Source organism: Phocoena phocoena, chromosome 14 (genome assembly GCF_963924675.1).
Source record: "Phocoena phocoena chromosome 14, mPhoPho1.1, whole genome shotgun sequence".
In the NCBI taxonomy this organism is placed as follows: domain Eukaryota; kingdom Metazoa; phylum Chordata; class Mammalia; order Artiodactyla; family Phocoenidae; genus Phocoena; species Phocoena phocoena.
The window spans coordinates 58,856,012-58,882,379 of NC_089232.1; the positions used below are offsets into that span (position 1 = coordinate 58,856,012).

At 34.1% G+C, this 26,368-nt stretch overlaps 1 protein-coding gene across 2 annotated transcripts in view; it reads left to right on the forward strand.

Moving 5' to 3' along the window:
- SOS1 (SOS Ras/Rac guanine nucleotide exchange factor 1) overlaps positions 1-26,368 on the forward strand; it is a 155,694-nt gene that overhangs the window by 116,802 nt on the left and 12,524 nt on the right. For both annotated transcript variants that reach the window (XM_065890999.1, XM_065891000.1), the window contains exons 9-17: positions 727-854; positions 1,637-2,292; positions 10,822-10,903; positions 11,662-11,784; positions 12,298-12,401; positions 13,544-13,766; positions 14,881-15,000; positions 19,125-19,287; positions 19,787-19,904. In XM_065890999.1, coding sequence (XP_065747071.1) covers positions 727-854; positions 1,637-2,292; positions 10,822-10,903; positions 11,662-11,784; positions 12,298-12,401; positions 13,544-13,766; positions 14,881-15,000; positions 19,125-19,287; positions 19,787-19,904 — 1,717 coding nt within the window. The remainder of the gene's footprint in view (positions 1-726; positions 855-1,636; positions 2,293-10,821; positions 10,904-11,661; positions 11,785-12,297; positions 12,402-13,543; positions 13,767-14,880; positions 15,001-19,124; positions 19,288-19,786; positions 19,905-26,368) is intronic.

The following is a 26,368-nucleotide window of genomic DNA, read 5'->3' on the forward strand; positions in this document are numbered from 1 at the left end:
ACAGATAGGAAAAGGGGGGCTCATAAGTCAAGTAATTTGCCCCAAGGTCACACAGAAAGTAGAGTCAAATTTTGATCTTAGGTTTTGTGTCTTCAACTTCCTCTCCACTATATTGCATCCTTATCTGTATATTTATCTTCCTCGGCATACCATTGCTTACAACCGTAATGTGGGAATCAGAAATCTAAGACCAAATTACACACTTCAAAAAAAATCTCATCTGTGTGTCTACTGTGGTGCCAAGACCTATGATAGTAAAAAGATAATTTATGTCCCTCATTTCCTTTCAGTAATATTTATCTGAGAAGCTGCACATTACTGCCTGTCAGAAGGTGTGATATCTGTTAACACTGTTTCTACATTTTTTGTTTTTTTTTAATGTAGAAAACTTGGTTGCATGTTGATATGGATAGTAATACAAAGGAAGAAAAAGACTTCTAAAAAGAATAATAGGGGCTTCCCTGGCGGTCCAGTGGTTAAGTCTCCACACTCCCAATGCAGGGGGCCCGGGTTTGATCCCTGGTCGGGGGACTAAGATCCCGCATGCACGCCTGGCACAGCCAAATAAATAAATAAAATATATTTTATGACAGGTTTAAAATTTTTATTTATTGTGGTAGAAAGGGTTAATCAATGTTATCTTTATCCTTAAATAAAAATGGGATTATTATTTTGGGGGGCCAGAACTGTTCTGCTAATTCAGATTTGTCACTTTTTACTTTGCAGCAGTTAGAAGAAAAGAGTGAAGATCAAGAAGACAAGGAATGTTTGAAACAAGCAATAACAGCTTTGCTTAATGTTCAGAGTGGTATGGAAAAAATATGCTCTAAAAGTCTTGCAAAACGAAGACTGAGGTGAATATTTTCACTTTTTTTATAATCCTCCTTTTCACCCTGAATATTGTGGTATAAATTCAGGGATCCCAGTTCCCTCCTCAAGTAAACAATGAAGAAAATACTTTTAGTGACAAGCTTGGTCTTTCAGAGGAAGTGACATCAAAGCCAAGAGAATTTGTTATTGTTTGAAAAACCTTTCATATTTGTGCATTTTCCTTGCATACTCCCAGACAAGACCTCCTGAGAGTCAACTGGTAAGCTAAAGGAGAGATAGAGCAAAATGTATTGGGTAGATTTATGTCAACATCATTGTTCTGTCAAAGTAAAATTAGTAGTGTCTTTTATTTTAGGGATTATGTAACTCAAGGCATTAATTCAGATAATATGCTTCCAGTTTCCTAATTATAATATATACGTGGTTTTTAACTTTAGGTATTATCTACTTAGGCATTTCTAGATAAATTTTTTAATCTTTTTTTTTCACTATATTGGGCTACTTTTTAATACTTGTCATTCTAAATATTTCATAGCCATGGTAGAAATAATCATTCTGTAGCTAAATTTATAGGGTAGAATTTTGTCAATAGTCAGTTGTTCTTTTTAGAGCACTAAAAAATGTCTCCACTGTGTTGCTTTAGTTTCCAAAACTGTGCAATTTTGTAACACTAATATATTTGGAGAAATAGTGAAAACCTTCTCAGTGCAACTTTTTAAAATATACTTTTGCACTGTCATTTATTTACATGAATTGTAGATTTCCTGTCATCTTTGTACTAACCATGTTTTTTCCTTTATCCTAGTGAATCTGCATGTCGGTTTTATAGTCAGCAAATGAAGGGGAAACAACTAGCAATCAAGAAAATGAACGAGATTCAGAAGAATATTGATGGTTGGGAGGGAAAAGACATTGGACAGTGTTGCAATGAGTTTATAATGGAAGGAACTCTTACACGTGTAGGAGCCAAACACGAGAGACACATATTTCTCTTTGATGGCTTAATGATTTGCTGTAAATCAAATCATGGGCAGCCAAGACTTCCTGGTGCTAGCAATGCAGAGTATCGTCTTAAAGAAAAGTTTTTTATGAGAAAGGTACAAATTAATGACAAAGATGACACCAGTGAGTACAAGCATGCTTTTGAGATAATTTTAAAAGATGAAAATAGCGTCATATTTTCTGCCAAGTCAGCTGAAGAGAAAAACAATTGGATGGCAGCATTGATATCTTTACAGTACCGGAGTACACTGGAAAGGATGCTTGATGTGACAATGCTACAGGAAGAAAAGGAGGAGCAGATGAGGCTCCCTAGTGCTGATGTTTATAGATTTGCAGAGCCTGACTCTGAAGAAAATATCATATTTGAAGAAAGCGTGCAGCCCAAAGCTGGAATTCCAATTATCAAAGCAGGAACTGTTATTAAACTTATAGAGAGGCTCACATACCATATGTACGCAGGTAAGAAGTATGAACTCGCCTGTCACTTCTGTTCTCCTGCTTCAAGCTGATTTTTCTTAGCTGCACAGGTCATTATGCCTAAAATAGAAAGCAAACTGACAGCAAAAGACCTCCGCATTATCAGAGTTGATTTTCCTTTGACTAAAAATACCGTCACTTTATATTTCTTTGAAATTTTATAATCTTTCTACCACATTTACATATGTTACTTTTAACTTTGCAACCAGAGTTATAAATAAAGTTACTGGGCTAAATTTACCCAGTTAGACAGTGGCAGAAACAAGACTAAAAGTAGTGATAAATCAATCATCGTTAGGGTCTAAAAATCTTTTTACTCCTTTACCTCTTTTTTTTTCTTTCTTTTTCATTACTGAGATTATAAAATCAGTAAAAATTCTAATTGATATCCATTACCAAAATTGTGCTGGTAGTACATTATATATACAGCATTGCTTTTTCTTAATTTCCTTTCCTAAAATTTATTAAATTTAGCAATCCTGGGAGTCATTTAAGTTTTCAGTATTTTTTGCTTTTTACAACTGATGTTATTTAGAGAACAGTTTCAGCTTAGCAGCGCAATTTTTAGAGACAAACATAGGTGTTTGGAGGATTCCTAGGGGGTTGAGACATGTTTGTCTTTAAATGGGCTGCATCAAATATCGTGTTTGAGAGTAAGGAACAAATATAATGATCGATTTTTTTTTAAGTAATTTTATTTCTTCTAATAAAGTAACATGATAATCCAGTGTTCTTCAACTTCCCTACATAGTAGGAAGTTTGACGATTGTAAAATACTGTGGAAAGAGCACTCACTGTTAGATTCACACCTTCACTCTATCACAGTTCCTTAAGGTTTTAGAACCTTAGTTTTCATCTCAAAAATCAACATCACAGCAGCTTAGAATATTGTTGGAAAGAATAAATGAAATATGTGAAAGCTCTTTATAAATATAAACTTATTTTCAAAGAATGCTTTTATTACAAAGACATAAAATCAAACCACAACTCTTATAAGTGCTATTCTTAAATAGTTGAATGTGTAAGTTAACTTCCATCTCCAAACTTTTTGCTTAAATATATTTCTATCTCTAGGATATGTGTGTTTCTGGGGACATTTCTCCAGTTTTGAAAGTCCTTCAGATGGGTTCTCAGTTTTCTCTGGAAACTATTCTGGCACCAGTTGAATCTGGTAGTTCTTTTGCTAGTCTTTTCCATAGTGAAATAATAGTGTTTTCCATAGGCTAATTTTAAAAGCAGTTTGGGCCCTTTAAGTGTATACCATTTGGTAGTAGCAGGCAGTAACTGAAGCATGTTGAATATAATGAAAGAAGACTTTGGGATTCCAATTTTACTATTGATTTTTCACCTAGAAAAATATACTGTAGTCAGTATATTCATTTTACTGACCCCAAAATAAAAAACAAATCAAAGCACAGAAAATTTAAATAAGCTGCCAAGGATTCTACATGAAAAATAGATTATTCTGTCATCTTTTTTTACATATGAAACTTATTTTGAGAGGTACAATTTTTCGTAATTAATATGACCTATTTATTTAGTTGATGACCATCAGCTTCTTTAAGATCTAGAATACAGCTTAAAAAAATGTTTTTATTCATTACCTGAAATTGGTAGTTGCAAAATTGTTATTTCTTTGCTACTTCTGCAGGAATTTTTAAGGTTATAAAGGTTCAGGTTATTCTTCTTGCCACATTATTCTGACTTTTGTGTCTTGGAAGATTCACAGAACTTTTTATCATAAACATTCTAAACTATTCATAGTTTTAAGTACCTTAGTTTTGGGTTCTTAGACTATTTAGAGTAGAATTAATCGTTAGATTCTTATCTATGTGAGGCAGAAGTTGTTTTTTTTTTCTTTCTGTAGAGCAATACAAGTGGCAGGTGCTAAAGAAGACTTACTAGTGTTTACTATCACAAGTCAGTGGTATTTATTTGATTTGGAAAATATTTTCAAGTTTCAAAATTTTTAATATAATTGTTTCTTTAAAGCTCCTATTGTTAATGATAAAAATTTTCTTTACTGCTTGCTTTATTTCACAGAACTGACTTATGATTATTAATAAGCAGTTATAGAACTACAATTAAATATTTTTTTTTCAGGGGACGGTGCCTTTTATTTTTTGAATGAGGAAACTTCAAAACAAGCAAAACTAGAACAAGCATAGCTTGATAGTTTTTCTTTAGTCTTGGCAGTCTTTTCTCCTTAACGTACACAATGCTAGCTAAGTCTGTAGACGCAGTACTTTTGCTATGGTGTTTTATTAGTTACTTTTGATAGTTGCTCTCATTTACATTAATTTTTAGCTTTTGAATAGAATAACTTAAATGGTTTAATTCTAGTTCATATAAAACAATTTATAGAACTTTGCAAAGTTAGGTGTATTCAAATTTAAACTGACAAGTTTTTTACTTTTTTAAAATGTTATAAAGTTTTTTTAAAAATTCCTTTCATTAATTTCTTGAGGAATAAAAAGCCACTCTTGGGTTCAGAAGTGTTGTAGCTAAGTTTTTTGACATTTTTCTTTCCTATCTTATTTTGAAGCTTAATTGAATATTTTAATTTATGTCATAAATATATTACTAGTGTAACTAAAACCCGTAAGCAGCTTTCATGAATTGTGATTTACCGTACACACGGTACGTCTAATAATTAATAAGTATTAATTAGTAGCTTATTTGACTTCTGTAAGGTCTGTGACTGAATGTATTACTGGCAATATAGAATGTATTTTTAATAGACCATGTATGAACTTGTAAAACACGAAAGCAGCTAGTTTTTAAGGTCTTTTCCAGCTCAGATGGACTCTTGGTCCTCACTACAATGATAATAGATCAGCTATTTGTTTAAAGAACTGTTGGTCTGCTCTATTTAATTTTGGTTCAGTTGGTTGATAGGTATTTTACCAGAGAACATACAGTGCAAGTTGTGGCTTACACTGAAACAAAAACTAAAATTTAACTTGCATATTTTTATTACATTGTATAGAATTATAATAAAAGACATTGGCTGTAATAAATGAGAAAAATCCAATAACTAATAAGCACTACTTTCAGACATTATCATAAAAAACAGAAAACTTGTTTAACCTTACTTAATTCAGACTTCATTGTGGCTTCAACCAGCTTGATCACTCAAGTGTTTTAACAGTAATTTATGAAACAGAGCTATAGATCTTAGATGATCAATCCTTCACTTTATAGACCAAAACCCAAGGCCCCTGAAGTTTGTGATTTGCCAGAAATCATACCAGTTAATTGCAGAAAGAGGACTAGAAATTAGGTTTCTTGACTCTTGAAATAGAGTATACTTGATAACCATGTTACACTGACTCATGAATTTTTTCATTTTTAGAATACAATTTTTATTATGTATATTGAATAGTAAAAATAAAGAGAATTACTTGCTTAGTTTGAATTGCCAGTAATATAAACAGTTTGTTCACTTCTGGGCAAACACAGGTCTACTATGAAGATACAGTCAGAGTACTGTTATTTTTCTTACTGAAATAGGTAATAAATTCTGACTATAGATAACTTCTATTTTAATGCATAGATTTTAGTTTATATTTAGATGTTGGTCATTATAATTTTAGTTTTTAACAAAATCCAGTCAGTCTATTGGTGGTGTTTGCTCTGTAAATGTAGGTGAATTAGAAGGTGCTTAACTGTTGCTCGAAAGAATTGCAACAGGGTTTTATGTGGGATCTAATTTATAGTGCCTCAGGTCCAGTGTTTCTAGACATACAATAGTTAGTTAACTACATCAGAACTTCAGAATTCATCTGAAATGGTGTGGGGGGAAATTGTCTAGTCAAGTGGATCATTCTGCATCTGGTAAGGATGTGAAGAGACTTTTACCTACAGTAAGAAAGCACAAAGCAATATACATAAAAAGCAGAAGATGAAAGTAGGAATTTCACTTCTGTTACAGAGTTATAGGAAATAATTTAGTACAAATTAATTATTGAGACTTTAAAACAACATGGGTGAAGAAATATGGTATGTCTGGTTTTGATAGTCTCTCTTAGAGAAATGAGATGACTTTGTGGTAGGGGTCTTTCAGAACTGACATTACATGGAAATAAAAGCTTTTCATACTGAATTGTGGGGAAAAGGTGTTTCCCATGCATGGTGAATTTCTCTTTTAAAGAAAACGGTATTGAAAAAATTTAAGCCAGTTGATATTTTTCTTTAAAGTATTTACCGCTATTTTATGCCCTCATATAGAAAATTTGCAAAAAACTGCGTTAGATTTCTTTGGAGTTTGTGTCCTGTATAAGCTCAGTTCGGGTGTTTTAACTTTTAAAAAAATCTTTTGAACAAATTTTTGATCTATAGGGCAGTGCTGTTCTATTTTTAAACTCTCTGATTTTTTTTTTTTAAGTGTGTGTGCGTCAGCATAGCGTCTGTTTCCTTTTTTAAGGAATTCAAGAGTGATTGTTTATAAATCCTTGTTGAGGAGCTTATTGTTTCTTGAAGCGTTTTAAATGGCTGTGTTAAAGGGAGAATTATCACATGAACAGACATCCTGATTAACGGTGTTTCACTATGGTGGTTGGGGGAGGGGTATTTACATAAATAACTCTCTATGTAACAAATATTTCATAAATTTATTGACCTTGCCAATAAAAATGTGTTAAAAAAGGATTGAATTTATCACCTCGAATCTAGTATGCTGTATTCTGAACATTAATGTAAATATACTCTGATTTCCTAAGATTTTGAAGAATTGTACAATAAAATATTATCAAAGAAAATAGCTTTAGAATGAGGGAGACAGGCAGCTAGAAGGCCAGCAGAAAATAGAAAACACGGCTCATATTTGAAATAGCCTGGGCCGAGACCGGGGACTTGATGGTAGAGTTGGCAGGTACTTGTACACACAGAGAGGTTGGGTAGACGGAGGCGGAGCAGCTAGTGAACATGGTGGACATCTGAGTCCAGGGCTTTGAGAGTAGAAAAGAGTGTTACCTAAAATGGTGAAGAAGAAAAACCACAGAGGATGTTTTTGCCATTTCTCGTATTGAAATCCATTAGGGGTTGTGTTTGAGAAAGAGGTTTGTGGAATTACATCCACTAGCGATAAACAGAAAGAGGAGAATATCGAAATAGTTGATTTTCAATTTCTCCACAAATATTTGTGCTTATGTTTTAAAACCAAATCAGCCTGGCTTTTATATTTTTAACGCATTTGCCTTCCATCTGTCTCTGAAACATCACTTTATAATACAGGTGGATAACAGAGGCAGTGTAAAACTTAGCTATTATCATTGTCTGATAAATGTAAGTAGGTACTTTGTTTTCCTATAAAATTATATAACCTGTCCTTATTGACGGATACTTTTAAAATATCTAAGTATTTTAGTCCTTTGTATCATCAATAAGATAAAGGTTTCCAGTGATTAGTGTGACATATGTGTCACTGTCACTGAAATGGAGAAATCAATAGAAATAAAAATAGCTTCTGGAATATGGAATTTTGTGCAAAATTTCAAATATAGATGTTATGTCCTCTCTTAGTATAAGTTTTTCATTCATTAGCAATTTCCCACTGCTTTAGAAACTAGAAACAGAGCCTAAATTAATACAAGCCTGGGAATATATGCAGCCTTTAAGATGTTTTTTGAAAGTACTTAAACTCTTGCCAATTTTTCTTGGTTTATTTTTAGCTTCTGCTGGTTTTTTCTGTTGGCAAGACTGCTCTAATTTCTAATCAAGCTAAAAACAACTTAAACTTGAGTCACTTTAGAAGTTAATACAACAGTGATGATTGTGGGAGTGTTTATTGCACCGCCAGCTTCAGAAACTCCTCTTCTGAATAGTGTACAGGAAGGTACAGCTGCTACTTCCTAAAATCTGGAAGAAGGCTTAACAAGAATTACAGAATCACAATTAGACTGCTAATTTCTCAATGACTTTAGTGCCTTTAACCAAGATTAGCAGTTTACAGCTTCATTCTGAATTAATCATTTATGTGAATTTCTACAGTGATTATGTAACTCATGGATTCATTCTTTATATTTAGCTCTCACAGCTTTGGAAACCTTAACAGATCCTTTAATCCAGGGAGGTCAGATGATATGGCAGAAAAAAGCAGTAAATCAGAAATCACACGATCTAGATTCTGGTTCCATCTCTTTCACTCTATTGTGTGACTTTGGATAACTCTTAGTTACTTCTGTCATGTGTAGAAAGGGAAAAACAGCAGCCGCCCTGCTCACTTCACAGAAATCATATGGAATGAATTATGTGAATGCTCAGGACATCAGGAATTGATGTGATCCCTTTTGACTGATGTGGCACTGAGGCACATCATGACTTTCCCAGCATTGTCATCAGTTAGTAAAGCACTGAAATGGCCAGAAGTTTTGGTATTAAGATGAAAAGGCTGTTTTAAAATAGTTTGCCTTTAAAAATAGCCAGTTTTCTTAAAACATACTTTAATTCACTTAGAACTTGCTTTTATTGTTTTTCAACTTAAAAGTATCTTTGATATCCCACAACTTTTTAGCCTGACTTAGGTGGCATTTGAGAAGTGGATCTGGATATTGATTTTAGGCTTTTAGACTAAAATAAACTTTTCTTTTAAAAAAGGGAGAGGTTACCCTTAATTTTGGAACACAGCTCAGGGATATTTGGAGCACTCTGTACTAAGGGTCTGGCCTCTCCAACAGTGACAGCTCAGCATCTCTACAGTGGCCACTGCTTTTGCTTCCTAAGTACATGATGTTTTGAGTAGCCTCACCTTTACATATAGATTTGCAGAACAGGAAGAAGATTCTTGAAAGGGAGGATTGTGATGAAACCGATATAAATCTCTGTTTTAAAATCTTGTACAGCCTTCTGTTTTAAAATCTTTTCTTCTGGTTGAGACATTAGTCTTTAACGTTTGAGGAACTCTGTAACTGAAGACAAACAATAAAATACCAACAAAGAGGAAATTACTAAAGGATTGTATCTATTTAAATCACTTTTATCAGTAACCCACTCTAGCCTCAGAAGGTATGAAGCTAAAGGAGAAGAGGGCCATTTAAAACCAATATATTTTTATTATGTAAATTTTTCTTTAACTTAAAAATTTATTATAATCTTAAATTCAAGGTTGTCTGATATTTAAATCAATTCATTATCTTGATGACCACATATACCAATAGACTGGAAATAGATTTCTATTTTATGATAAATCCATGAATTTGATTTTGGCCGGGGGGTAAGTTAACATAGTTATTTTATTTTAAGGCTCAATTTAGGGTGATTCTTAATCAGACAGAATCAGACTAAATAGAGATTTTCCATGCAAATGAATTTGATTCTGGCTAAATCCTATGCTAATAACAGACATTGTATTTCTTATAAAGAATCCATAGTGTGTAGCCTAACAAAAATAAAGGTAGTTGCTACTCTCAATAAATTTATCATTAAATTATAGCTTACCATTCCTTAGTGATATGAAGCAGGAAAAGGATACTCCCAATAAAAACACTCAAGTTAATGAATTCTCCCCTCCTCCTTTTTAAAGACTCTTACAACTAAATGTGGACCTTGATGAAATTTGAGTTACAGTGAGTGGTGAGTGTTTTTTTAATTCCCCATTATGGGAAGATGTCTCCCGCCACCCCCAACTCCCTTTATGCAGATGATAGCCCAGGTCTCTTGTGCTGATGACAGCAGCCTTTCTCCACAACTCTGGGAGAATATTGTCAAGGAGAGACTCAAGTAGGCAGGCCTGGAGAGGTGATCACACTCAGTCAGCTTCCTGCTTTACTTCATGAAGTATGAATGAAAAGCAAATCCTTTCATGGAAGGAGTTGAAGACTCCCCCGCTCTTGTGATTGAACTCTCATTGCGTCTACTTGCAATGAAAGTAATTAAAAGTTGTGAATAGAGCCAAATCAACATATTCTTACACATTTAATAGTTTTAATAACTTATAGGTATTTATAAGCATCTTTTAGCAGTTTTAATTAAGACTTTTAGCACATAAAACAATTTAGAAACTATTTAACTTAATCTACAACATTATGAGATCCAATTTCCAGTTGTATGCTCTATTAACATGATTTAAAGAAATCCAGATAACTAATCCAGATAAACTAGTCTGAAGAGCAGGAAAAGTAATGGGTTATTGCTGTGGCCTTTCTGTTTACAAGGGAGATAAACCAACTGGTGATGTTCTGAGATCCATGTAGCACATGGAAGCTTGCTTTTATGCTCTGCCTTTCTTCCCTTTGTATTCCTGTGGCCAATAATGAGTTTAATATCAGCTAGTCAGAGTGTGCAGAGGTCAAGAAATAAGTTGATGTAAAATTTTAGTATCAATGATTTTGCCACTAATTTAGGAAGAAACTAAAGTTAGCAGTTGATTTCAAAGTCCAAAGCATTCTGTGTGGTCAAAACATTTTGGGACTTTTAAAATTGACTATTTAATCTCTCTTGAAAATGTAAATAATAGTTTTAATCATTCTGAATAAAAGATTTTAATAAGATATTTTTCCTTTTTCTTCATAGATCCCAATTTTGTTCGGACATTTCTTACAACATATAGATCCTTTTGTAAACCTCAAGAACTACTGAGTCTTATAATAGAAAGGTCTGTCAATTTAAAATGTTTAAATTCTTTGTTCTTTTTTTTAATGAGATTGAGCTAAGATATGGAAATATATTGAATGAGCTTTAAGTTGTCGTTCATGAATACTTTAAGAAGAAAATCTCTTGGATGACCATTTATTTTATAACATGTTAGCTTTGATTATTTAAATACAAATATAGGCAGACTTTTTTACATGGAAACTCAGTATGTGAAATTTCAAATTTACAGAATTAATCAAGTTAAAGACTATAAAAATGTAGAATTTAGGCTCTGGAAATTCAAATTTTAATGATTTAAATGTTCTAAACAGAATTTTTCAAATACTCCACATGTTGAGGAAAATAGAGTGAACAAGTACTGTCATCAAGAAAAGTGTTTCATGTACCCAAAGAGCAGTCAGCTTTTCAGAACTTACCCTTAAAAAGTTTTATGTTGGCTGATTCAGAGTAATTACACAAGCCAAAAATGAATATCATTCCCTTAACTTTATAATCACACTTATTTTTAGACTTTGCATGTGTTCTTTATTATGTTTCTAGTTGGTTTTATTTATATTGGCAAGTATTAATTTCTTCTTAAAAATTAAATTATTAGTCTTTACATTATAGAATCCTCACTTGTTTTCACTGATGTGTATATCCTTAGTATTTTTTCCAGTGCTCTCTTGATTGTGCTGACTAGTGAAAAGATTTGTAGTTTTCTGTTTGCATAATTTGATATCATTGATCTTTTCATTAGTTTGTTCTGTTTTATGTTAGGTTTGAAATTCCAGAGCCTGAGCCAACAGAAGCTGATCGCATAGCTATAGAGAATGGAGATCAGCCCTTGAGTGCAGAACTAAAAAGGTTTAGAAAAGAATATATACAGCCTGTACAACTGCGGTAAGCATTGAATAAATAACTGAAGTAAATAAGCTTTTGTTGAATTTTTGTTTCAGAGTTAAATAAGGATGTTTCCCAAGCAAGGAGGAAGTAACATGTAAAATGAATGAAGTAAAGAGGAATTATCAGAAATTACTGTATAAGTCTTAATTAACATAGAATTTTGAAAGTGGTAAGCCACTTATAAGATTAAAGTTGACCCTTGAACAACGTGGGGGTTGAGGACACTGACCCTTGGCACAGTAGAAAATCCACAGTCAGCCCTCTGAATCTGTGGTTCTGCATCCACAGATTGAACCACCTGCCTAGGGTGTAGTACTGTGGTATAGATTTAGTGGGAAAAAAAAAATCCAAGTATAAGTGGAGCCGTGCAGTTCAAACCCTGTTATTCAAGGGTCAGCTGTATTTAATTTGGTAAGAGTTACTCTGTTTTCATTTATACCACTCATTGTGATAAATGTTTATGTCCGAGTTCCCATGTAATTCGATTCTTCTTCTGTGTTAATGCCATAGAGTATTAAATGTATGTCGGCACTGGGTAGAGCACCACTTCTACGATTTTGAAAGAGATGCAGATCTTTTGCAGCGAATGGAGGAATTTATTGGAACAGTAAGAGGTATTTTTTTTTTAAGTGCCTTAGTTTTATGTGTAATAAAAGTACCAATATGGTGACTATCAACTGACATCACTACTGCTCAGTGTAGTTAAGAGGTATTTGTAATAATGCCAGCATAACCAACTGGAAAAGTTAAAAATTTTTGCCAGTTTTGACCTACAAATTGTTTAATAATCATCCTGTTGATCCAATGAATTTTCATTTAGTAAATCAACTTACTGATATTTTGGAATTGGATAGAAAAAGTCTCAGTTTATGCTGTCTTAACACATCTGAAAATATGTGTCCCAAAGGACAATTAGGAACTGTTGTGCCATTATAACACCACGATGGAGGTTGACTGGGACACAATTAGGTGAATAGTGCATAACATATCAGAGAGGCAGTAGAGTATACTGAACCTGAGAGCCGAGGAACAAGAGTTCTCTTCCAAACACTGCCACTCATTAGATAAATGACTCTGGCAAAATCATTTTGATTCTTTAGACTTCAGTTTCCTTTTCAGTAACATGAGGAGCTAGGCTTGATGATCTCCAGTTCCCCTTCTAGTTTTAAAGATACTTTGATTGTATAGGTCTAAGGATGTCCTAGACAAACTTGTTTCTATTTCCATCATACACTTTAAATGAGAATCAAAAAATAAAGGGTTAAATAATAGTACTTTCATGCATAGTACAGAACGAAGCCACATCAAAAGCTCACACAAAATGAAGGAGTCCTCTGCACTGTTTGGTTTATAAAATGCAAAGTTTGTTAGATTAACAGCTAATGTTGTATGTTCTATCATTATAAATCTTATTTGTGCAAGATATATCTTTTTTGGAGAGGATTATAAAATAATATTTTGAACTGAAGTTTAGAACAATAGAGGTGAAAAGTTTCTACAAATAAATTACTTTCTCTTATTTAAAAAGGATATGAAAGAATATATACCAAACTATTAACAGTGGTTACCCACTTGAAGAAAACTGAGATTGGGATAGGGAAACGGTAAAAGGGAACTTCATTTTTTAATTTTGATCATTTGAACTTTTTATAGCAAAGATATATTCAGGTATCACTTATACGATTTTAAACTATTTTTTAAAAATAAATTATTGACTAAAATGTTTAAACGTTATTTTTATGTAATGTTATTTCAGGTAAAGCAATGAAAAAATGGGTTGAATCCATCACTAAAATAATCCAAAGGAAAAAAATTGCAAGAGACAATGGACCAGGTCATAATATTACATTTCAGAGTTCACCCCCTACAGTTGAGTGGCATATAAGCAGACCTGGGCACATAGAGACTTTTGACCTGCTCACCTTACACCCAATAGAAATTGCTCGACAACTCACTTTACTTGAATCAGATCTATATCGGTATGTAATTTGATGTTCAAGCTGAAAAATCCTTTCAAATGAGTTAACTTTTAAAATGAAATGCTGATTCCTGCCATGTAGGATTGTTATAAGACATAAATGAGATAGTACATGAAGTGTCTTGTAATAAGGCCTGATGTATGGAAGGCTCCTCTTTCACTCCCTCATCCTCTTTGCTCTATCTGGATTTACAGCCTCTCTCTTTCTGCAGTCACCCCTAGTTGGTAAAGTTAAGTTCAGATCCTGGCTTTACCAATTGTTGGCTTGGTATCCTTGGGCAACTTTAACCTTCTGGTGTAACTTTTATCCCTCTGCTGCTTAGTTTCCTCAAGAGTAAAATGAGGCTAATGATGGTACCTACTCCTGGAGCTGTTGTGCAAGGTTTAAAATAGTCCATATATTTACAGCATGTAGCACATTGCCCAGCACAGAGTAAGGGCTCAATGAGTTAGCTACTGCCATTGTCATTGAGAACTTAAGTCATTGCCATTTAGCCTTTTATAGTTTTCCTACATTGATATAATTACTATCTCAAAAACATGTCTGTTTCTAGTTTTAAATTTGGACTATTTAGATTTCAAACTATTTTATTTTGTAAAAACTAAATGAAAAAAGGAACTAAATTTATAGATCTCCCACCAAAAATCATCACTGTTCCCAAAATCAGTGTTAGAATGTATTTTATTTCTTTCCCAGTACCCTTCCCAGGAGGGTTTTTTTCCCCCTCCTTTAGGAGGGGAAAAAAAAAAAAAGATTTATGAATGCAGTGATTACTATACCCTCATTGGACTGATTATTATAACATTATCATTTATTTAAAAGTATTATCCCAAACTACTTTCTCACCCTAATTTGTTAGATAATATTTATAAGCGCTGGGAAAGATACTATGAAGAATTCCCAACCTTGCCCAAAGCAAAATGCTACTATAAAGCAGTAAAAAAAAAAAAAGTACACAGGTACATGCATACAAAGTTTTTTTAAATCTATAGAAAATGATGCAAAATTATAATGTTTTTGTTCTTATTTTCATAAACCTCTTATCTCATTTACTTAATAAAACAGTATACTAGAGGGAAAAGTATCACATAGAATTATGTCTTGATGATTTTAGAGCTGTACAGCCATCAGAGTTAGTTGGAAGTGTGTGGACAAAGGAAGACAAAGAAATTAATTCTCCTAATCTTCTGAAAATGATCCGGCATACCACTAATCTCACTCTGTGGTTTGAGAAGTAAGTATTACTGATCTTCTTACATTTCATAGCAGTTATGTTATAAATTTCACTGCAATTCTATTTGTCTCATGTTTTTTTGTTGTTCCTCTGTTCCTCCTTTTTTTTGCACTGAGTGAATAATTTTCTAATGCAGCATTTTAAGTTACTTTATTAATGATTGTTTTTAGGTTTGCCACATACATCATAACAGAATTAGCTTCAGATTTATACCAGAATTCTAGTGATATGTAGAAATGTTACTCCTCTGTGGCTCTATTCACTCCCTCCCTTTTGTGGTATTGTAATATATATTACATATAATTAACGATGTAAATCTAACAATACGTTGTTATAATTATTGCTTTACTACCATTTGCCATTATTTTCTTAGCCTGTTACAGCTTTGCTCTCACCCACTCTTTGTGTAGTTATTGGCAATGTATTTCACATACATTACATTTCTCTATGTTATAGGCCCAACAATACATTACATACACATTATTTTATACAATTGCTTTTTAAATCAGTTAAGAAAAGCAATAAGGAAAAAAATAGGCATTTATAGTGTTTTTTATAATCATATAATTACCTTTACCAGTGTCTTTGTGTGGATTCATATTACCATCTGGGGTCACTTGCTTTCAGCTTGAAGAACTTGCGGTACAATTTCTTGTATGGTGGGTCTGCTAGCAACAAATTCTCTTAGTTTTTGTTTATATGGGAAGGTCTTTATTTTGCCTTCATTTTTTAAACAATACCTCTGTCTTCAAGTTTAACTATTTTTTTCTTCTGTCAGTTCAAATGGACTATTGAGCTCCTCTAGTAAAATTTTTATTTTAACTATTGTACTTTTCAAATCCAGAGTTTCCATTTGGTTTCTTTTATAATTCCTGTGTCTTTTAGGATACTCCCTATTGGTGCACATTGTAATCATACCCCCCTTTACTTTTAAAATATACTTTCCTTTAGTTCTGTGAACAAATTCAGAATGGCTACTTTGAAATCTTTTTTTGTTAAATCTGACATATCACGTCTGTCTTGCAGGCAGTTTACTGTTGCCTGTGTTTTCCCCCAGTGAAGCCTGACATTTTAGAGGTCAGAGGGGTAGGGAGCCCTGTGTTCTTGGCTGTCTGGGCTAACTGCCCCCCACCCTACTAACCCTGCGAGGTTCTCTGAGGAATGAGGGTAGAGGAAGTCTTGGTTCAGATACTACAAACTCTTGCCTCTCTTACTGAATTGTTGTACATTTTCCTGAATAGATGTTTCTCTGTCTTTTTTTTTAATTAATTATTTGTTTGTTCGTTTATTTATTTATTTATTTTTGGCTGCATTGGGTCTTCATTGCTGCATGCAGACTTTCTCTAGCTGCAGCGAATGGGGGCTACTCTTCATTGCGGTGGCTTCTCTTGTTGTGGAACATGGGCTCTAGTCACGCAAGCTTCATTAGTTGTGGCATGTGGGCTCAGTAGTTGTGGCTCACGGGCTCTAGAGCACAGGCTCAGTAGCTGTGGTGCACGGGCTTAGTTGCTCTGCGGCATGTGGGATCTTCCCGGACCAGGGATCGAACCCATGTTCCCTGCATTGGCAGGCGGATTCTTAACCGCTGCACCACCAGAGAAGTCCGAGTAGATGTTTCTTTATTTGCCATTTGCTCTTAGGGCCATTTCCAGAGACTGCTAGAACTTTATGTATATAATTATATATATAATTTTCACCAGTTTCCCTGAGGAGTAAGTAAACAGAACTTCTTACACTGTCATGTCAAAATCTCAGAATCTCAATACAATTTTATAATTGGAGCCACATATTAGAGTTTTATGTATTGGCCATATTTTTTATGATCTTGACCCATATTTTATAAGGGTGATATGAAGTTGCCACAGATCATATTGGCATTATCAGAACACAAGACCAGTGACATAAAGGAATGACTGGAATGTGAGCTAGAGTGTGGATAAAGACCAGAAAGCAATTCCTAACGAGAAATAAGTCATCTGAAAGTTAGGACTTCCTTCTATTTATGTTATTACTTCTTAGCCTCTAAAAAGTAAAACTTTGGAATTTGCCCGCTAACTGTTGCTTCCTGATTTCTTCTTTATCAAGTCAAATAACTACACTTCAGTTGCAGAAGCGCTTTGCCATCATAATAATTAAAAGTTATGTCTATAAAGAGGAAACATGACTCATAAGACATACAGACCATTTTCATTTCTGTCCTATTTTTTAATAGATTACTGAGAAGGCGGCCATTTCCTGACCTTTTTCCTTTCTCTTTTTGCTTTTTTTCATTGTGGTAAGATTTTTTTCAGTGTACAAATACAGTATTATCTATAGGCATAATGTGCAGCAGATCTCTAGAATTTATTTATCTGGTGTAAGTAAGTGCTAATCAACATGAACATTTATACATGTTGACTAGCAACTCCCCATTTCCCCCTCCCCCAGCCCCTGGCAACCATCATTTTGTTCTTTGCTTCTATGAGTCTATTTTAGATACCTCATATATGTAGAATCATGCAGTATTTGTCCTTCTATGACTGGCTTATTTCACTTAGCATAATGTCCTCAGTGTTCATCCATGTTGTCACATATTGCAAGATTTCCTGCTTTTTTGACTGAATAATATTCCATGATACATATATTTCTCATTTTCTTTATCCTTTCATTTGCAGATGGACATGTAGGTTGTTTCCACATTTGGCTATTGTGAATAGTGCTGCAATGAACATGGGAGTGCTAATATCTCTTTGAGATTACAGTACTTTTGGATAAATACCTAGAAGTAGGATTGCTGATCATATGATAGTTCTATTTTTAATTTTTTTTGAGGAGCCTCCATACTGTTTTCCATAGTGGCTACATCATTTTGCATTCTCACCATTAACATTGTACAAGGGTTCCAGTTTCTGCCTTTTCAGTGGAAGAGGTTCTTGTTCATTTGCCACAGTGGTTTTTTAGCCATAGATGTGCATTAGAATTGAAGTCACTTCCGGATAAATCATCCCAGACTTACCTGGTTTTTATAAAAGCTCCACAGGTGATCTCATTGTGTACACCTAGTTAATATCAACTGAGTTTTAAAAAAAAAATGTAAACATATTATACTTGTATCATGCCTTTTAAAATGTCTAGATAATTAGTTAGCTGGTACATGATTTGTAGACATCTGACGCTTTAATGCATAAACATGTTTAATTTGATAAGGCAAATTTATTTTGATAGTTTTGCAGTGTTTTTTTTTTTTCAGTGTTAGATCAGCCTCACCAGAGAATAGTGTAATCCACAACTTTACATTTTTGTTAATGTTTAATCTTGATTTATTTTTTCCATATGTGTATTTTATTTTTTCTTAGATTGAGTTGTTTACTATCACATTATTGAAAACCAAGTTTAAAATATTTTCTTTACTGATAAGTAATTAGTAAATAAAAATTTTTCTCAAATACTAGAAATAGAGAGTAAATGCTCACTGAGGAATTCTTTTTTGAGCATAGCTTACTTTTAGCTATTTAGTTGGATGTATATGTACTTTCCAAGGATTCTTGGTATTTAAATGTAAAGAGCTTTTGTTTTCATTGACTTTTTTATTCTTTCTAAATAATTAAAAATTTTTTATTCTGAATGGTGGTAAAATACTTTCATTCACTTTTTAACATTATAGTGCTTATCTAAAGAGCTGTTCTTAGAAATGTAGGTAATTATTTCTGTATGTCAAAGAAAGAAATTAAGCATTAATCACTAAAATCTTACAATTAGATGAAGAATAAGAGGCAGAGAATTCTAAAATTTGAGAATAATTTCCCTAGAACACATCCACATCCTAAAGGCCAGCATACATTCAACAAGATGATAGACTGATCAGAGAACTCCAATACTGAGAGAGAATGCACCAAATATAATAGGAAGAATGACTGACCGGTTGACTGTATCAGTCTGGAAAATAGTGACAAGCAGCATGCCTGACCGAAGGCATTGCCTTCTCTTCCATTCACCTACTATTTACCTGCCATTCTGAATACGTATTCTCTACTGTTACACTTATAGCTGCCCTCCATTCCATTTTGTTTGCTAAATTCTTTAAATCATATCTTCGTTGGGAAAACTCCAAATTTTTTAATTCACTTTTTGTCTTTGATTCCCAGATGTATTGTAGAAACTGAAAACTTAGAAGAAAGAGTAGCTGTGGTGAGTCGAATAATTGAGATTCTGCAAGTCTTTCAAGAGCTGAACAACTTCAATGGTGTCCTTGAGGTTGTCAGTGCTATGAACTCATCACCTGTATACAGACTAGACCACACGTTTGAGGTAGGTTTGCTTATCTAAAGGTGTTTTTTCCATTCCCTGTTCCTAGGAATCAGGATGTTAACAATTATGACCTTTAATTTTTACATGCCTCATCTATCTTTTCAGTAACAGCTGAAATGATGGAATTACCTAAATTTTGTATTGAATTGGTTGCTCTTTGTAAATTAGGCAGTCTCATTAAAATGTATTCACAGGTCCTAGCCTAAGTTAGAAGAATAAAAAGATTTCACCACCTTATTTGTAATATAATGTACAACTAAACGCTCACATACTTGTTTGAGGAATGGCAAGATAAGATAGATTTCTCACACACACACACTTTTTCTTTACGTTTGTACTAGGGTCTATGAAGATAGTCTCTTTGAAGCAGTATTATCATTCTTAGAATCAAACTGATATTGTTGTGTTTGGGCTTTACTCTAAGCCTGGCATTTTTTGGCAAAACCTGTGATTCCCTTTGTAAACTTATATTCCCTAAACATTATTTTTTTTATTGTAGCAAATACCAAGTCGCCAAAAGAAAATTTTAGAAGAAGCTCATGAACTAAGTGAAGATCACTATAAGAAATATTTGGCAAAACTCAGGTCTATTAATCCACCATGTGTGCCTTTCTTTGGTGAGCATTTCTTCTTAAATCTTTATCATGTTTCTGGATAAAACAACAGTTATTTCATTAAATGACTGAGTAAACACATGTCTAATATACCAGCAGAAAGTACTTAACAAATATTTAGCACCTGAATCCCCTTAGAATTTTTCTCTATGAGGACTTTTTTAAGGTGAAGCCCAATATGTACATTCCACTTTTTATTTCCATATTGTGCAGCCATTCAATATTGTATAGTGCTTACTTCTGTTTTAATATTCTTAGAAATCTTTTTATTGACTTTTAGTAAACCAAACACTCCACACAAGAGGCCTGGCCGTATTTACCCATACTTGATAATCATGCTGCTTATAAACAGTCTCATGGCTAAAAACCATAGTGCATGTGCCTTTGGGCCCACACCTTCTACGCATCAAAATTTTACCTATTCTTTTTGCCTTCCTTTCTGCACCAGAGTAAGGTAGTGCCTTTTCTTTCTTTTAAGACTGAAACCTACCATATGAATCTTCTCCCTTTCTGTAGGTTCCTCTATCTTATTCCATCATTTATTTCCTGTATTTTATTTATTTAACGTCTTTATTGGAGTATAATTGCTTTACAGTGGTGTGTTAGTCTCTGCTTTATGACAAAGTGAATCAGCTCTACATACACATATATCCCCATATTCCCTCCCTCTTGGGTCTCCCTCCCTCCCACCCTCCCTATCCCACCCCTCTAGGTGGTCACAGAGCACCGAGCTGATCTCCCTGTGCTATGTGGCTGCTTCCCACTAGCTATCTGGGTAGTATTTGGTAGTATATATAAGTCCATGCCACCCTCTCACTTCGTCCCAGCTTATTTCCTGTTATTTTATATCTTCAGTATCTCTTTCACACTGGTTTCTTTTCTCTGCTGGTATATATGCTCTCATGATTCTTCCTCTAAATACTTAAAAAAATTATGACCTCAATTACACGTCTGGTGTTTAGTCTTTTTAGTATGTGGTGTATTTTCTTCTAGCCTTTTCCTCATCTCTATTTATATATTTTCTATATAGCTTTAAGTTATACTGCATGTAACATTGTTATGTCCTGATATTTTTTCAATTGACATTTTTGTTCAGGCTTTATAACCAACCAGTTTTGTACATATACATATTGTATATAGTTGTAATTGTGTGACAGGTACACATTGTTCACTTTTTTCACTTACCATATCCTAGATATATTGTGTTTTATTAGTCTTCATAATTACGGTTTCTAATGGCTACAAGATATTCTTTAAAGTTGGTATGACAGTTTATTTAACTGTTACCCTATGACCTGATGCATATGTTGTTTCCAGCTTTTTTGCTTTCCTAAATAATGTTATAATGAATATCTTCATATTTATACCTTTTTTATGTATTTGACAATATTTTCTTGAGCTAGCTAGCCAATCTAACTAGATAATTTATATCTAGCTGGATATTTCTTGAGCTAGATATTTTACCAGTCTGCCTTTTAGTTGTTATTCTTTGAAATACAGTATTTTTAAAATTCTATAATCTGTCCATTTTTCCCATTATGATTTCTATTGTTTCTGACTGTAGAAAGTTCTTCCAGTCTAGTAACTTAACATTCAGTCATATTTTCTCCTAGCTTTATGATTCAACTTTTAAAATTATATTTAACTCTTCAATCAAATTGAAGTCTCTTTTAGATATCATATGAAATATTCAAATTTGTTTCTCCACCAGATTGTTTATATGTTGACCCACGTTTATTGAATAAGTCTTCTTCATCCCCATTTATATATGGTACCTCCTTCTTTAAAAGTATTGTTTCCCATTAACTTCTTTTTATTTTATTTTAATTTTATTGGAGTACAGTTGATTTACAATGTTATATTAGTTTCAGCTGTACAGCAAAGTGATTCAGTTATACCTATACATATATTAATTCTTTTTTAGATTCTTTTCTCATATAGGTTATCACAGAATATTGAGTAGAGTTCCCTATGCTATACAGTAGGTCCTTATTGGTTATCTGTCATAGTGTGTGTGTGTTTATCTCAAGCTTCTAATTTATCCCTCCCCCCAACATTTCCCTTTTGGTAACCGTAAGTTTGTTTGCGATTTCTGTAAATCTGTTTCTGTTTTGTAAATAAGTTCGTTTGTATCTTTAAATTAGATTCCACATGTGAGTGATATCATATATTTGTCTTTCTCTGTCTAACTTCACTTAGTATGATAATCTCTAGGTTCATCCCATTAACTTCTTATGCTAGTGCCCCAGTCTTAATGATTGGCACTTTATAATCAGTGATTCTCAACCAGGGCAATTTTTGTCCCCCAAGGAACATTCAGCAATGTCTAGAGGCATTTTTTGTTGTTCGAGTTGGGGGGTGCTAGAGGCCTCTAGTCAGTAGGGGACAGGAATATTGCTAACAGCCCGCACAACAAAGAAATATCCAGTTTAAGAGGTCAGTAGTGCCAAGGGTAAGAAATCCTGCTTTAGGGACTTCCCTGGCAGTCTAGTGGTTAGGACTCGGCACTTTCACGGCCGTGGGCCGGGGTTCGATCCCTGGTCGGGGAGCTAAGATCTCACAAGCCACATAGCTCAGCCACAAAAAAGAAAGAAAGGAGAGAGAGAGAGAGAGAGAGAGAGAGAAAGAAATCCTGCTTTATATTTATAGTATTTTCATGTATAATAAGATTGGTTTGTTGATGTTTCTTCAGTATTTTCTTTGCCAATTTTGTCTCTTTATTTTTCCAAATGAACTGGGGAGGGGGAGTGATTCCCCAAAATACAGTTGGAATGATCTATCAATTAATTTGGAAAGAACATTTATGATAATTAGCTTTTTCCTAGGTATTTTTGATCGTGAATGGTATTCATTTTTTAATAGTCAATTTCCCTTAATTCCAAGAATTATTAATTTCCTGGGATTTTCTAGATATTTAATCATGTCTACCGATAACAATAGTGTCTCTTCTTTTGATTTTATTTCTGTGTTAGGCCTTACAGCATTAGTCACAACTTCCCAAACAAAGGTTAAACAGTGGGCTTCCCTGGTGGCGCAGTGGTTGAGAGTCCGCCTGCCGATGCAGGGGACATGGGTTTGTGCCCCAGTCTGGGAAGATCCCACATGCCACGGAGCGGCTGGGCCCGTGAGCCATGGCCGCTGAGCCTGCGTGTCCGGAGCCTGTGCTCCGCAACGGGAGAGGCCACAACAGTGAGAGGCCCGCGTACCGCAAAAAAAAAGGTTAAACAGTAATAAAAAGAAGAAGTTCTGTTTTCATCTCTGTTTCAGCAGAGATAGGTATAATTTTGCTATTTGCTTGATTCGATGCTATTTATTATGTTAAGACAATTTCTTTGCATAGTTATCTTCTGTGTTTTTGTTGGCAGTATACATTTACCTTTATAGTTTGCTGTCTTAGAGCAAAATGATTTTTCTTATTTAGCAAATTAAAATTATAGGTTTGCTAATACTGAACCTTTCTGTTAACCAACATTAAGTCTTTTATATTCATGGTGGATTAGTCTTTTAAATATACAAATGAATTCTATTCATTATCATTTTATTCAGGATTTTTGCATCCATCTTTATAAGTGAGATTGATTTGTGGTTTTTCTTCTTGTCCTATATTTATCAGCTTTTGTTATTATGGTTATATTTACCTTGTAACATGAGTTAAGCAGCTTTCCACCTTATTCTATTCCAGAATATCATGAAATGATCTAGCCTTTAAACTTTGAAATATTCCAACAGAAAAACCATCTGGGCCTAGAATCTTTTGTAGTATGTAATTCTATAATAACATTTTCATTTCTTCCTTAATTTTTTTTCTATTTCAGTTTTGTTTGCTACACAGTTGTCTCATTTCAGTATTCTAAAAGTACTAGCATTCACTCTATAAAAATGCTACTTTTACAGTTGCTCTTATTTGCAATATGTTTTTCTGTTTCTATTTTTACTTGTTTGTTTTACTGTGTTTTTCTTCCAAACAATAAATGTTGAAACAGTTATTCTCTCTGATTTTATAGTTTTTATGTCATGTATTACTTTTTATCATTGTTAATTTATTCCGTTTTCTGAGGATTTTTCCCCCTAAATTCTTGATAAAACTGTTGAGTTCATTTCTCTTTCTGATAAAACATTGAAGTCTATGCATTTACTTTTAAGTGTGGTAACTATGGTGCCAGTTCATACAAGGGAGCCTGGGAAGGACCTCAGTCTGATGTTCATTTCATTCAACCTGTCAACAAATATTTCTTGAGTACCACTAAGTATCAGGGGCTATGTCAGGTGCTTAGAAAAAAGCGAAATATCTTAGTCCCTCAGTACACTCACTGAACTTATAGTCATGCTACTCATGATATCTTATGGCCCCTGTTACACAGAGGTGAAATGAAACCACAGGGCCTGTTCACTGGACTCGTGTTTGGCCCCTGCTACTCCATTATATCACCTGATTGGTGGACATTTATTCATACAAACAAACTGTATTCTCTTTCAGATTTCTATGAACTAACGTAATTGATTTTTGTTAACATGTTGTTAAGAGAAAAAAGGAAATTTCAGACCTGTATTTAGAGTAGTATTGCATTGTGTTTTAAAGTGAGCCATATGATTTAGTGAGTGATTGCAAACATGTACGTGGTTTGATAGGTGCATACAGCCTGCCTGCCAGCCTTCCTACCCATTTCTGCTTATCTTCCTGATTATTAAGTCTCTGGTCTGTTCTGCTGCTCTAGGAGATTTTTGCTATTTCCAAGCTAAAGGTTAGCCAGGTAGCCTTTCATGGTTCTGACCCAGTAGGTAGGTATTATTGCTGCTGCTTAGTTCCATTTCATCTATATGGTCAATTGTAGAAACTTCTTATAGATTCTTATCCTTAATTCTGGATACTGGATTTTTTTCCCCGTCTATAGGAGGCTCAGGGGTAGTATCTGACACTTCTACTTTCTCTATCATCTTAGCAGAATTCTTACTCAGATTTTTTTGCTGGCACTGCACTATTTACAGAATAATAAAAGTCAGGCAATTTCTCCTTCCAAGGCTATGCCAGGCTACTGGTCTATTTCCCAGTTTTTCTCCATACACTGCAAGGTTCTACTCATAGGTAGAATGAATATGTATAGGCAAACTAACATTTCCTCTCAGGTAAAAGGATGCAGATTTCTACCTCAACCAAGTCTCACCTCTCTGCACAAAACTCCAAGCCTGTAACATCAGCTTTGCTCTTTTCCTTTCACACTGCTCTAATTTTGTGTTCTCCTTCTGTTTCTTGTCAGTTTGTTCCATCTCCACTCTTGCTCTCCTGCCATTTTAGAATTGACTGTATGTCTCTTGTACCCCGGTCTAGTCTGCAAATGCTTTCTTTTCTATTCTGAAATAGTGTGCTGCTTTTATTCATTCAGAAATATCTGTCGAATGCCTGTATGTGTCAGGCCCAGGGCTAGGTGTTGAGAATAAGAGAGACAAGTAAAACATAGTGTTATCCTCAATAAGCTCCCTTGAAAGAGCAGAAAAATAAATTATAGTGCTATGTAGTAAATATAACACTGTATTGTAGAAACGTGTAAATCAAAGTATGAACAGAGTGCTCTGTGAACCCTGAGCAGCCACTTTTTCCTGAAAAGCTTGGGAAGGGTGTCAGCAAAGAGGTGAAACCTCATCCCTCTTCATCATTTGTCATAATGCTCTGCTTTTCCTCTCCCTAGAACAGCTGTCCCTAGAGCAGGGTATGTAAAATGACCTTTTTTAAAAAAATTAAACTTTAACAGTTTATAATATTCACATCTATGTACATATTTGCACTACATTTTTTATTATACATATACACAGAGAGAGAGAGAGAGTGCATGCTTAAACATTTTTTTACTGATGTAGTTTATGATCAACAAAGTTTGAACACCACCTCTTTATTTGTTCTCCTTTTAAGTAGCCGTTAATTTGTCATAAAATAATTCCAGATTTTATCCTGAACTCTCCCAAAATGCTACTTGTAAGCATTTTCACAACTTCTTTCAAGTATACTTTTAACACCTACAATATCCCACAATTTATTATCCCCACGTTCCCCAGGTCAGTCATTACACCACCACCCAGTCAGTCCCTCAAGCACAAAGGTGAGAGTCTTTCTTCCCGCTGTGCCTACCCTCTGCCCAAACCACTTAATCAGTTCTTGTGGCATTTACCTCTTAGATATTTATGCACTCCACTCTATCCCTGTGGGCCCTAAGGTAGCCCTCATCATCTCACCAAGATGACTTTTACTCTGTTAACTGAGCTTCCTGCTTCTAGTCTTAACTCCTTCTAACCCATCTAGCGTCACAGTACAACCAGAATAATCATTCTAGAATGTAAAGATGCTGATAGTCTCCTAATTACCTACTGGATAAAAGCTAAGCTCTTTTAAAAAGGCTCTTTGTGACCCTGTACGGGTGCTACTACCCACAAACTCTTCATAGTTGGGCCATCAATTTGTGGCCAATATGGAAGGT